We start from the raw sequence: 14,080 nt of genomic DNA, 5'->3' as shown, positions 1-14,080 counted from the left end.
TGTTGAACCTTTCTGTTTCTGGTTTCTGCATTGCCCAGTTACTTCTGCATTGATTGTGTAACTTTTTTTTTATGTTTATCTTCCATTTCTTTTAATCTTCCTCCTTTCATGTTTTGCTGAAGTGTAATAGGAACTCTCACTGAATGTTGTCAGTGCCGCTGTCAGGAACAGAACTTCTCTGCAGGGTAATTTTACTTTTATGGCCACGTAACACTGGAAATGTCAGGTTAGCAAGCAAGAATGGACTGCTTCATGTAACTGAACCGTCCTGCAGAAATGCAGCGATAGACTGCAGAGTTAACATCAGGTGCAGTTTTTTTGCTGTAGTGGTGGAGATCACCATGCAGGTGTTTCATTTCATTCCAGTAAAGTTGTTTACATTCAAAACACTTTAGAGGTTTGCAAAAAGCAGCTCATTGCGAATGCTTGCATCTATTCCCTGCAAAAACAGCTGAATAAAGTCGTGGGTGGCAAACATAAGGCCCAGGGGCCTGAATCGAACCAGCGAACACTTAAATTTGGCCCACAGGACAGTTTCGGAAAATATCAAAAAGTGCATAGATTTTGAATTTCAACTTTGATACGATTTACAGCTTTTCCTATTGATAAAGACTGGCCACACCCATACTATACCAATGTAATTGCCAAAGAGGTAAACGATTAAACTATTATTAATGAGCCCACATTAAATGAACATATTTAGAATTTATAACATATTTTATAATTACAGGACAGCCTCAGTGAACTATCATAACTTTTTCTGTAATTTTAAACATTTATCATGTTGTTTTACTGGTTCAGCCATTTAAAGTGGATTCAGACCTGCGTGAAAGATACCAGCAATGACTGGCTGGATATTAAAGATCTCTGGTCGACACAACTTTGCATTTCTTTGTTGCAATTAGATGATTTTTTTTTCTTATGCAGTGATAGAGCAGATGCGATAGACTAGATCAAACACTGATAAGTCCTCTGACTTGCAGCCTGTGGGTGCTTTTCTAGCACATGCACACATGAAACCATGAGGCCAAAATATTCCTTTGGTTACGACTAAACACCTAAACAAGTGTTCATATTATCATCAGGCAATTTTTTTTATCACAATAACAAACTAAAGCAACACAAAAACACAACAGAAAATGATAAAAATGCTAAACGTAAACACACTCTGTGTCTGATTTGGGTTGACGAGAAACTATGACCTCGGAGTACGTGACGTCGTCAACATACACGCTCTCTCTGAGTTTGTAATTGGTTAAAGGAGAGGCATCTCTGGACGGTTTCACTTTGATGTCAGAATACACCACATCCTGTGAACACATGTAAGAAAACATGATAATTGCCCTCTTGTAATTAAAAAAAACTATGGCAGGACAACAGCATAAATATAAATTAAATGTATCTGACCAAAACGTATTCATTCAAGTTCAAAAATGGACCCTCAAACCATGGAGCTCACCTGGTCTCTCTCAGTTGCAGATGATTGCGACTCTCTCTCTGGACCAGTCGTATCTGAAAGACATACGTTTCGTTACAGAAAAATTAAAATAATTTAAGTATTTACAAAACCAATTAGTGGAAATTGTTGTGCATGTTCTTACCAATGACGAAACGAAACCCAGCGGAAGAATGGCGTCTGAGCAAACGAGACAAAAGTGATTTTGGTGATTTATAAGAGAAGTTTGGTTTTTAGCTACAATTATAAGTTTTGATCAATCTGATGATTATAGTTTAATTGCTGTTTGGTCCGTGAAACAGCAATTAAACAGAAACAGCAAACAGCTTCCCAGAGTCTAAAGTTTCTTAAGTCTTAAAGTCTTGACCATAAAATGGATTTCCTTCCTTTATGGTGAATTTTGGCCACAAAGACGATGGATCCCTCAAATATGATTCAGTCAACAGTAGTCTCTATAATATAAATAACACACGAGAACATACACTCACCTTCTAATGCGGATGAAATAAAGCATGGCCACCATGATCGCTAACAGCAACAAGACAGCAGTCACTATAGCAAGAACTATTCCTGCTGACAGTGGTTTCGTTTCTGGCGGAATAAAGTATGATTATAGTCCACAACTCATTAACATCAAACTAACATTAAACCAGCCTACTAACAAAAACTAGCTTTCATGTTTTACAGTATAAACATTTTAACTAAACATGGAAACTTTAATCATGAGTAATATTAGATGTTGGTAAAAATTTCTGATGTTAAAATGAATACGACACAAAAGCAGAAAAAAGTTATTCAAACTGAATGTTTGGTTTGTGTCAGCCAAATTTTGAAGATTGAATTGAATAAATATGACCTCATATATAACATTAAATGTTGTTTTATATCAGTGTATAAAAGCAGTTACAGTCTTACCTCGAACAACAAGTTTGGTGGTTCCTTCAAATGTACCACTGGGAAAAGTGGAAATGCTGCAGATATAGGATCCTGCATCTTTCATTTCTAGAGCCTTAATTATCAACGAATGTTTATCAAACGCCACTCTCTCCTTCAGTGGACTCTCAGAAATATTCACTCCAAACATAGTGTTGAAAACAATGAGAGTGACTTTTCCTGTTCCTTCTTCATCCTGGAGAGCCCACTGAACCTGAGTAACATTGGTATATGTTGGTCCTTGGATTAACTGACAGCTCAGGGTGACATCATTTCCAATGTATCCAGTCACTTCAGGTGAGACTTCGACTCTTTGTGCCACAAAAACTGCCAAAAGGTAAATGACGACAGAAAGATGAGGGGGAAGAGAGACGAAAATAGAAAAGAGATCAGGTTTCAAACTGGTATTTATTCATGATGTTTTCAAGCATTTCTAGCATAGCATGAGTGTTTTAGAAAATCTGGTAAAAACATAAAACTGGGTCTTACCTGGGAAAAATGTAATGTAAATTAGCTGAATCAGCAGGTGAGATCGTCCGTTGCACATTTTCATTGTACACAACAACAGGAACTAACAACACAGAAAAAGAAAACTTACAAATCATACAGGATCTCTGATTAGGTACGTCAGCTTTCAAGATAAACTCAAAGAAACTTACAGAGTTACAAACAGAGGGATCCGTAACCTTTTAGTTCAGTCCAAGGCTAAAACCTGGAGACTAGACTGAAATATTCGACCACTGAAAAAAAGAGTTTGCAAAGAGGAACATAGGCTGATTTAAGTTCTTAACAAAACAAAACGAGACATTTCCCATAAAACCACAGACTCAAAATAACTCTGTTGACTAAGACGCAATGAAACTTGGGGTGGGTTGAAACTTTCCTTTTTTTAAAAATAAATGTATCTGCCTACAGCTATCCACCAGAAAAATATACATTCAAATAAAAAAAACTTACCCGTTAAGGGGAGAAAGAACGGCACAGCCACGTCAGAAACCAATTTGTTATCCATCAGAACTCTAACTGGAAATGTATTGTGTACCCGAACCATTACACAGTGATCTTTAACTTTGTGATTTTCAGCTCCTGTGTAGTGAGCATGATGTCAGGTTACTCCTCTCTGCCTCCTTTCATGTTCTGCTCAACGGGGACCTCGTGTGGTCAAATCAGGGTGATCTCAGTTAGATACTGAGCTATGCTGACTTTGTTTTATTGCCACATGAGAAAAATGCTGATAAAATGCTTAAACACATGTGCATTTAGCCAAATCCCAGTTTGAGCCTGTGGGAGCATTTTGAGGATGTAGGGCTCGAACTATTCCATTTTCTATTACATAAATGAAACATTTGCAGGTGTAGAAATGTCCGCGCTTTCGTTCCACTTTATTTGAAGGAAGTTAACATCACTTTAACAATAAATATTAACTGCCGGACGTGGTAACATTGGTTGTTTTTTAGGGCACATACATATATGGATTTGCATGTGACAAAAATGGGGGGTATTATACACTTCTGTTTTTTCAGCACACAGAATAGATCTCTGTATTTAACCTTCATGTGGATTGTCCTAACTTTAAAGTTTAAAGGTTGACTTTGCATTGAAAAATGTGTCCATGGGCATATGAACATATTGCATAAAACTACCTTGAGGACTGTATTTTACTACAGAGACTGAAAACAGCAAAAGCCTGACTGTTACTGCTGGTGACAAGGTTTTCAAAACTGTGGATGAAGTGGTTGACATGTCTGCTGTTTGCTTGTGGTTTGATGGGTAGTACATGTCTGTGACTTCAACATCCTCACTTCTGACTGTCAACCTGCTTGCTTGACAAGGTTTAATTAATTATAAGAGAAAGAAAGATTAAAGAAAACACACATGCAACATCAATTCCTGTGGTGACTCATGGACTCAGTGAGTCTATAAATGAGTTTCATGTGTGAGTTCAGACTTACTTTATTTATCTAACTCAGTTATTTACACGGCATTACCATCCGCATGTTGTTCTTCATTCTGCCTGACTATCTGCTCAACTCTAGTGTGGGCAGTGACATATTAAACTGAGCTCTAGGCTCAGACTGGTTTCTTTTTACTGCCACTTGTGATTACGGAAGTTATAAAGATCAGCTGAAATACTACCTCATTTTTGTGTGGCTGCAGCATACTGACTGGCTCAACAACGCAAGCCTAGTTCCCACCGTGGCTTTTAGCTTCTTTAAAACTTTAAATAAGATCCCGAATGATAACAGTAAAAAATAAAAAATTTTGCGCCTCATATCAGTGAGCTCTCATTGGGCCTCCTGAAGAAAGCATCAGCTCAGAGAGGCGCATATCGTTATCTCCACCAGAGTCGAAGGCTACATAGTCTCAGATGAACAACTGGGTAATCAGGTCATGTGAGTTTCAAGTTGTTTGAACTCAGCTTGCTTTGCACATGTGAATTAGAAATGTGCACAGCAAGGTGGAAATAACTGATGCAGGCACAGCTCTGCATCCTCAGCTGTACTCAAGTCAAAGCACACACAATTGTTTCTTATCACAGACAGTGGTCACTGAAAACTCAGTGCTTTGATTTAGTTCAAATATGGACCCAAATGCAAAAAGCTGTATTATAAAAGCTGATATTAAACAAAGGAGAATAATTCAAAAATGCTAGTTACAGGAATACAATTAAATTAAAGTAAATTACATAAAAAAAAATCTTTAGAGGGCTGACTAGGGAAGTGGAGACTGTTGGAAGAATGCACAGGTGCACTCAAGATAATCTCAGGGGGAAGCAAAACTTAAAATGAACCACAAGAGTCAACCAGCTGCTGAAGTAAAATGGGAAATAACTTATTAGACACCTACTAAACACAGAAAGAAGAAACTCACAGTAAAACGTGGCACAGAGATGATGGATTTGGCAGATGCAAAGCCAAAGGGGAATTCTGCCACAGACAGGAACTGAACCTGCAACTTTCTACTTGTTGAGCAATTTTTTAACCACTAAAGCTCTCCACTAGACTGAGAATAAATGGAGAAACCAGAGACTCAATGATTTTAATAACGGATCCAACTTATAACGTATAAGATGCAAGAATAAAAAAAATGGGGAATAAACCTAAAGCGAACCTATACTCAACTAAAAACCAGTGGGTCCCTAATTACTGTAAACATAGTGGTGATGCATTAAAAAAAAAAAGAAATCCAAATCAGCACTGGTAATATTTGTGCTGCTGATCAGTTTCTCCCAAAATATTCTCGCAGGTCTTGAGTGAAGCCATGAAACACTGCGACCTGTGGTTTTCCACAGTGGACAGTCAGTGTTGGTTACAATAGAAAAGCATTTATGACCTTATAATTCATTAAATCAGTCAAAACTTTTATTGCATCCAATAGATCACACAACAAGTGTGAGATACAAATCAACACAAGTTAATGATTACTGATCTGATTAAGTAATCCTATCGAGGAGTGATGAGTGGTAGCATCAAAGTATGCTTCTGTGAAATAATGATTTATACAAAGTGGTTGATTTTTTAATTAAGCATCCAGAGTCACTTATCGGGGAAAAGAACCTGAAAGGAAAAACAAAACAGGCTAAATTAATTAAATTATAAAAACAGATAAAGCAATGATACAAAAATACTTTGTGCCTTAACAATAAGGCAAACAAATAGAAATAATTTATCTCACTGGTCATAGCTCACATGCTCTTTGTCTTATATTAGCCCTTTCAGAGTGAGTGCATAGATGACCAACCCTGAGGATGACCCACAGGGAGCAATGCAGGATGCTTTAGTGAGAAAAGAGAACAACTGCCATCACTACATTGTAAAATATATGAAATGATGACAAAATAAAGACTGTACTATTATTGAATTAGTGCATTCTTTGGTTTCTTACCTCTCAGATCCAGAACTGTGGAGCTTTCCATCATGGTCACTGCGTTTTTGGCAGTGCAGGTGTAATTTCCAGTGTTTTCTGCCCCTAACCTCTCTATGATATACAATGAGTTATAAACATGCGTCTCATTGCCATTAAACATCCAGCTGAAGTGTGCTGGTGAGACCGAGTCTGCAGTGCACTGCAACATTATACTGTGACCTTGAGGAGCAGCTGAGGGTCCGCTGATCAACAGGTTGTATGGTCCAACTGCACAATTAAAATACAGTGTTAGGGACATTCAGACTATTACTGCTAATATAGCTGTCTTTAAAAAAAGTTAAAGTAAATTAATTTTAACTTGATTTATTCATGTTTTCTTTAATAGAAACACTGTGAATGCACGGTGAATACTCACAGCTGACAGTGAGATTATGGGTCGCAGTCATGGTGCTGACCGGGTTGCTGACTCTACACTGATAGGTGCCGCGGTCAGAAATGTGAACAGGCTGTATGGATGCTGTCTTGTTGTCCAGGGAAAAGCTGACACCGCCACTGGGATTAAGAGGCTGGCCATCTTTTATCCACTCTCTGGAGCTGATGGAGCCAGAGGCCTCACAGGTGAGGTTGGTGGAGCTTTCATCTTCTTATCAGGATGGCTGTGGGGCTGCGGATGGTGGCTCCAGACGATAAAAAGTGTCAACTTTGGGTGAAATGATGGAAAAAGAAGCAACACAGTTTGTGTGAAACATATATGTGTCACTTTAAGTAACATTTTGTGTGACAGTAACTTTAAAATGACATAAATCTATCAAACAGCTTCACCTTCATGATTTCATTGGGTCATAATTCATTAATTATGTTCCAATTTCAGATAGATTTTTAACTGTCTAACATTTAAAATGGTAGATATTTATTTTTCTGTTTGAATTTCTATTATTTTTTATTATTAAAGTGTACAAGTATGAATATCGTGGTGGTAGAGTGTAATTGAACTGCATCCTGTAAATCCAGTGCAATCTAACAACAACCCAAACTTTAATTTATATGTTAGTCCTCTGGGACCCTGTTTCACACACTTTCCCTCTCAGTATAAGCACACACTCTGTTTTCCTTGTCATGTTTGTTTTATGAACGTGTTATCAAAAGGAAATTCAAAAGGAGTTTTGCATGTTTGACTATCATTAGGCATGTACTCGTATAGGGCACACAAGGTTTGGTGCCCTATACAAATGTATAAAGACTAACCCACCATACACAGTCAGATTGGTCCTCCCCTGTTTTGGCAGCCCTGCATCTGGTGTGATGGTGATAGTGTACTCCACGCTGTCCTCCAGTGCCAGGTTTCTGAGCTCCAGGGACCCCGTGGCTTGGTCTAATGAGATCCTGCCGGCATATCCAGGATCAGTGATGTTGATGCTGGTGGAACTGATGATGTTCACCCCATTGAATCTCCAGCTTACTGAGAGGAATGGTTTCTCTGGAGGTCTGAGAGTGGTGGTGAACTTCACTGTGCCTGCTACAGCTCCACTCAGGGGTCCAGTGGGTAATATACCCTCACCTACACACATACCTGATTAACACAAAAAAAATTACAGAAGACTGAAAAAAAAAATCCCCATTCCTTTATTTCTGTCTACACATCAGGTGAATTTAGCCTACCTGATAAACGAAGCATAACTGCAGTCCATGGGATGGTCTTGTCCAATACTGACTTTTCTGACATGGTCTCTCTGCCTTCTGAAATCAAAAACAGAAAGAGTCTCAGGAGCTCTTGCTCTTTTATTGACCCACATCACAGGACCCTCTACAGCCCCCCCCCCACTCAGTAAGGAAAACCACTAAGATCCTTTGTGAAGCTGTTGTGTTGTGTGTACATACATACAGAAATGGAATTTGGAAAAAAAAAAACAGGATTTAATCTGAACAGGAAAAAAAACAAAACACGATCAAGCTTTTGACAGACCATATAAAATGCACCTTATTCAAGTATAGATGGATAAACTAATTTTTCACAAGTTTTCTCCAAATGTTTTAGCCTTAGACAACAAAATAAATAAAAAAAATGGTAGGGGGCATATCCTGCCGGCATATTCAGGATCAGCTTCTGTACTAAAATAAAACAACTTTAAAATGTAATGACTGCATTCCCTTCCTAGTTCTTTTATTTCTTCTAAAGCAAAGTATTTGTGAATTATTTTTTAAACATATATAAACATCTGAAGAAGGTTTATGAGTCATGATGCTGGTGGTGCCTTTTATGTTAACGGAGAGTTTTATGTGCTCCCCGCTAAGTGGGTTTGGGTCTCTTTTTGATGCAACTGCAGTGATCCATAGCTTTCCTTGCAGAGGAGGATCAAAGAGGAGACACTCAGACTCCTTCAGACAGCCTTACAAACAAATCATTTCCTTCAGTGCTTCCAGAATGAATGATTTATTAAAAGAAATAAAGATCTTATGTAATGTGTAAATATGTTCCTTTGTAATCATTCATGCACAATGAAGTATTGTTCGACTTGTATGACTGCCCTAATGCTGTGAGGCACCCATCAGATCAGCTGAAGAGATAAATGATTGACAGTGTGTCACAGTATAGTTCCTGAAAACAGAATTATAATGTGTTTTTGTGAGTGGGCATTGCATTGTAAATATGATATTATACGGTAAACTGGGTGTGTTAGGGATTTAAATAACTGTAGCAACATTTCTATTGTGACCTGCAGTAAAAACTATATTTTGTTACACAGGTAAATTAGTTTTCTTATAGATGCACTGGTGTCATAATGTATTAGAGCACAATTCTTTTTACATTTTGTCAAAAAAACATTTAAAATTACAAAAATTAGTCAATCAAAATAACAGAAGAGAAATGATTTGTCCCACATTTTGTTAGTTTAAATCACTGTAAATCTGTTATTTTGTTCACATAATTTTATAATAATATATTTGCTCACATAATTTCAAATGTAAGAATAATTGTATTCCATTTTAAGCGTTTTTCATATATCGAGTAATTTTCTTATGTTTTTTATGATTCCTGCATATTTTGTGTGGCTTGATATGCCACAATAATATATATCAGACAAAACCTACAGCTTAACAAATTAAGCAAACCTTATGATATAGTAACAGTGAATGAATCTTAAGTCTGTTCCATAAAACAAATGCGAATTTGAGACTTTTACCTAAAATGACGCTCTGTGATGTATTTATCCAATTATTTTACTCTGGCTTCAGAGAAATGCTTCTGTATACTGTATGATAAATTAAATTCAGGTGACTCGATGTATTTGAATATAACATATTTAGTTGTTTGGATCACTTTGAGTTTTAAATTAGTCCTCGCCTCTACAACACACGTGCAATTTTTAAGAAGAGGGAAAATAAATAACTCTAATAATAGATATATAAATACCTTCAAAATATGGTGAAAACGTTAAACTATAGAAATGTTTTCATTATGAAATTTGTTAAAGAACAATTATAATATAAGAAAACTGAGATTAGTGACTGTATCAACAACAATGACAACAATAAAAACATTTGTTAAATAATAAGTATTTAGAAGAAAATCTGGATTGAGAGCTTGAAATATTTGCCATCAAAGCACTTCTATCACAAGCTGATGCTGATTCAATGAGAATAACATTAATGTAACATATATTAATATGCCACAACTCTCAGATAAATCAGATTAATCCATTTTCATAATGTTGGTTTGCCATGTTTAAACTGTGAAGGTTCCCTTCAGTGAGTTACCCTCTTATTATCAAAGATCATTTTCTGTTGTTTCATGTGCATTATCAATATATTTGAAAAGTCTAGTAAACGGGATGGTGATTTTCCATCTGGATCTACAAAAAGTACTGGGAACCAGCAATCCTTTCAGCAGCAGGAGGGAGAGAGCTACAGACTGCAAAAAATAACTGTCACTACATTTGCATTGTTTTTCTCCAACACAGTTAGCATTAATTTAGTCAGTATATGCAAGAAACAATGGCAATTTATTTTAAGAATCAACAGGGCAAACAGTTTGGGGACTTCCTGCATAATCTGGAATTTCTTTGACACTTATAAGATAATAATATAAAGATAAAAGCTAGAATCACTTAATACTTTCAAATTACATCAACTGACTAAAGCTCATTAAATAAAAAGTGAATTTAAGATATGGCACATGAAAAGAGTAAAAGAGATAAGCAGTTTAAGAATATTGTTATTGCTGTATGAGCTTTAAAGATAAGATTAGCTGAGTAACATTCAAAGAAATGCAGAACAACTTGACCTTATGTATGTGGTCATCACCATCTGATGAAGAAGTGACCAATATTGTGAGTATTAATTTGGCTGGAAAGCATTACAATCAGCTTATCACCTTTATCGTTACAGTATCTAACATCAACACTCACAGCTTGTAAAATTAGATAAGGTGATGCTTAAAGAGCTTTGAGGGGAAACAAAAACTCCACAAAGGAGGTCACAAATTGTCTTCTTTGTGTACAATCAACCCCCTCGGTGACTGCATTCACAGAGTCACTCAATTTCCTTTCAAACCAACAGTCAGCAGAGGTGTGGACTCGAGTCACATGACTTGGACTCGAGTCAGACTCGAGTCATTAATTTTATGACTTTAGACTTGACTTGAAAAAATGTTCTAAGACTTGTGACTTGACTTGGACTTTTACACCAATGACTTGGGACTTGAATTGGACTTGAACCGGTTTACTTGAAAAGACTTGATATTTTACCCCAAATATAAAATTTAACATGCATATTATATAGAGATTGAAAATGTGACGTCATTCACGGGTAGAACCGCAAAGGATTCTGGGAGCTCGTGGCAAGCGGTACTAGCGCACGCAGGCTTTCAATTAAAATCAGTTACACAGCGATAAAAAGAAACACAAAAATGTCAAGAAGCTGTTGTATTATTAACTGCAATAGCCGGTCGCATGACAGCCACGGGAAGCCGACGGGTAAAGAGATCGGTTGTTATCGGATTACGTCGTTGAAGAGAAATTGTTCGAGCCATGTTTCCGAAGTAACAAAGAGGCGACTGGATTGCAGCCATTCAAAGATCAAATATAACGTCCCAGAACACTCCAGCTCACAGGTTAGTCTGCTCCAAGCATTTACACGAAGGTCAGTCTGCTGTTGTAGTTAATACGTCATTTTTCTTAACATAATTGGTGATATAGGTTACAAGCAAGTCTGGCGCTGAACAGAAATTGTCGCTTCTTTGTTTATTGTGCATAAATAGTGAATTGTCCTGACACAATATTGCGTTTCGCTTCTGTTATTATGGTACATTGACAAAAACATATACTTTTAGTCACAGGATAAAACAGTTGTTTTGTATCACTAATTGTCCAGTACGATTACAGCATACAATGTTATTGTCACTGCTACATTTCTGTGATGCTACCAGAAATTATTTCCACTGCTAATTAATTACCGTTGAGCTCAAAGGTCCTATTAATAAACTGTTAAGGAATGTGTATTTATGACGACGATTTGTGAGACTGGTAAACTTATGATACGTACGATGGTCTTTCGTTCTACACGGTGCATTTCAAGGTCCTGCACCCATCCGTCGGTAAACTGTACCTGGGCTTGTTGCAGTGACCTGAAGTTACTAAACTTCATGAGTGTATGCACTCACTCCAAGAACCGTATGATTATAAATATGCATATAAATATGCTAAGATGAGATAGCTGACTTCATCTAACTTGCAAATGTTGTCCAGGCTACGTTGGTGATGCAGTTTTTTTTTTTTAAATGATATTTAAAAAAAATAATCATTTATTTATGTATGATATTTTTGTCATGCGATTTTAAAGCTGGTCCTACAACCGCATCCAAGAATAACATGCAGCTTATCTCAGAACTGTCGGTGAAAATTATTCTTGGAGCTAGGTTTAATTGAGCTGCATTTTAAAGAGGTGCAATTTCACAATTTGTGTATATTTTCTAAGTTCACTATTTTGTCATGTGTTGAGAAAAACACAGATTTAAAAATTACATGGTCTAATATTTACATTTAGCATAACTGCAACATTATTTTTTCGTTTTTTTTAAAAGACTCGAAAGGACTTGAAATTCAAAATTTCAGACTTGTGACTTTACTTGGACTTTTACACCAGTGACTTGAGACTCGACTCTGACTTGCCTGACATTACTTGAGACTTGACTTGAGACTTGAGGATAAAGACTTGAGACTTACTTGAGACTTGCAAAACAATGACTTGGTCCCACCTCTGACAGTCAGCCATAAAATGCCGGCTCACTGGGAGGAAAATTTCGTCCTGCAATCAGCCCACTCCACCTCCAGTGTGATCACTGTCAGTGTGACCAGTATCAGTGTGAGTGTGAATGCAAAGCGAAGCCAACACTTCCTCAAGTCGTTTGATCATTGTAGTGTTTCTGAGTCTATAAGATTAATCCATTTAGATTAAACATTTTGACAGCTATGGGATGAATTTCATCTGTGTGGAGTTTGTGCACTGATGTTTGGTCCCCCCCTATGCCTGTGTGGATTCTTTCTGGCTTCCTCCCACAATCCAGACACATGCATGTTAAGATTAAATGGTGGTTTTTAATGGCGATTCACAGCCATAGCTGTAAATGTGAATGGTTGTCTGTCTCTGTATCTTGTAAGCTGTGACAAATTAGTGACATTTCCAGGGTGTACCTCCCCTCTTGCCTCATGATAGCTGGGATATTCTACAGGCAACTGACCCTCAACTGGATACGCAGAAGAAAACTGATAGATGAATGGATCAAACTGCAGGGAAATGTGGTACACAAATTGCTGGTTTGCATCTGCAGATTACAAATATTCTCCCAATAAGCTAAGGCTGCATTAACACGGTCTTTTGTTTTGTTGGCTTTTTGCCTGTTGGATAGTGATGTTAAAGATGGATAGAAAAGTAGGGAGAGAGAAAGATGGGAAAGACACACAGCAAAGGGATGTGGATTGAGCTTGAACCCAGGACACTGCTCTTCAGCCTCCAGCAGCATGCGGCCTCATGTGGCACCACTGACCTGAAATGGTGCTCAATTTGGTGGCCTTAATACAGGCTGGAAAAAACTTCATACTTGTATTGCTTTTTTTTTTGTTTTTGCCTATTTTCACAAGTAAAGTTAGGTGTATTTATCCCTCTGTAGTAAGCTGTGACAGAAGCAATCATACAAAAGGCACTCTTTTTAAAAGCTTTATTGGGAATGCATTTACATACAGATACATGCTGTGTCTTATAATAAAGACAAGGTGTAAAAATAAAACTCACATTCTTTAAACACCTTATAATTATTTTAATTACTTGGACCTTTTTGCACACTTAACACATGTATTAATTAATTAATTTATTCTTTTCTAAAATGTAGTTACTAAGAACCCGAGTCCTTTTTTCTGTTCTTCATTGTTTTCATTCTGAGGAGGAGAAGTTAAGAAGTCATTAAAAGGATGATTCAGTATTTATGTTGAAAACTACGTCTGCAGAAACATTCAGACTCACCTTTGTGGGAAATGAATACAAATCATTCTGTACTGATTTCTTGTACAGCTCTGAATGGATCTGCTTCACACTCATTTTTGCCAAGGAGTCAGAACAGAGCTATGTTAGAGCTAATGATTCACTTATGATTGGCTATTAAGTCTTTCTATTGCAATGGAATAAGACAAGAATTTGAATGAGCTGAAGAGAAACCTTTTCAAATGTTGTATTTTTGTTGTTTACTCTAAAAACAAAAATCCCATTGTTAAAATATGGTGAGCCTGCTTTGACTAAAAAGTCAATCAACTATTTAGATAAACCTTTGAAGTT

At 36.9% G+C, this 14,080-nt stretch overlaps 2 protein-coding genes across 3 annotated transcripts; both read right to left on the bottom strand.

The window, feature by feature from the left end:
* Positions 1 to 1,151: 1,151 nt before the first annotated feature.
* LOC146622824 (nectin-4-like) lies at positions 1,152 to 2,942 on the bottom strand. Of its 2 annotated transcripts, XM_085365434.1 has the most exons (6): positions 2,879 to 2,942; positions 2,372 to 2,716; positions 1,945 to 2,047; positions 1,602 to 1,636; positions 1,460 to 1,512; positions 1,152 to 1,310 (listed from the first exon to the last, which is right to left on the bottom strand). In XM_085365434.1, exons 1-6 carry the CDS (start codon positions 2,940 to 2,942, stop codon positions 1,152 to 1,154), a joined length of 759 nt encoding a protein of 252 aa, XP_085221560.1. The 2 variants fall into 2 exon arrangements, with proteins under 2 accessions (XP_085221560.1, XP_085221562.1); XM_085365436.1 differs by lacking the exon at positions 1,460 to 1,512 and having other exon boundaries at positions 1,152 to 1,349; positions 1,606 to 1,636.
* Positions 2,943 to 6,090: 3,148 nt separating this feature from the next.
* Positions 6,091 to 7,979, bottom strand: LOC146622823 (cell adhesion molecule CEACAM1-like). The gene is given in 6 exon segments (XM_085364914.1): positions 6,091 to 6,164; positions 6,275 to 6,523; positions 6,672 to 6,900; positions 6,902 to 6,951; positions 7,509 to 7,826; positions 7,916 to 7,979. Coding segments are annotated over 6 exon segments (984 nt in total).
* Between the last annotated feature and the right edge of the window lie 6,101 nt (positions 7,980 to 14,080).

This window comes from Diplotaxodon limnothrissa, linkage group LG11, assembly GCF_057381915.1.
Source record: "Diplotaxodon limnothrissa isolate DT_005_m linkage group LG11, D_limnothrissa_male_GT1.1, whole genome shotgun sequence".
NCBI classification, from domain to species: Eukaryota; Metazoa; Chordata; class Actinopteri; order Cichliformes; family Cichlidae; genus Diplotaxodon; species Diplotaxodon limnothrissa.
This window is presented reverse-complemented; position numbering and strand designations above follow the sequence as displayed.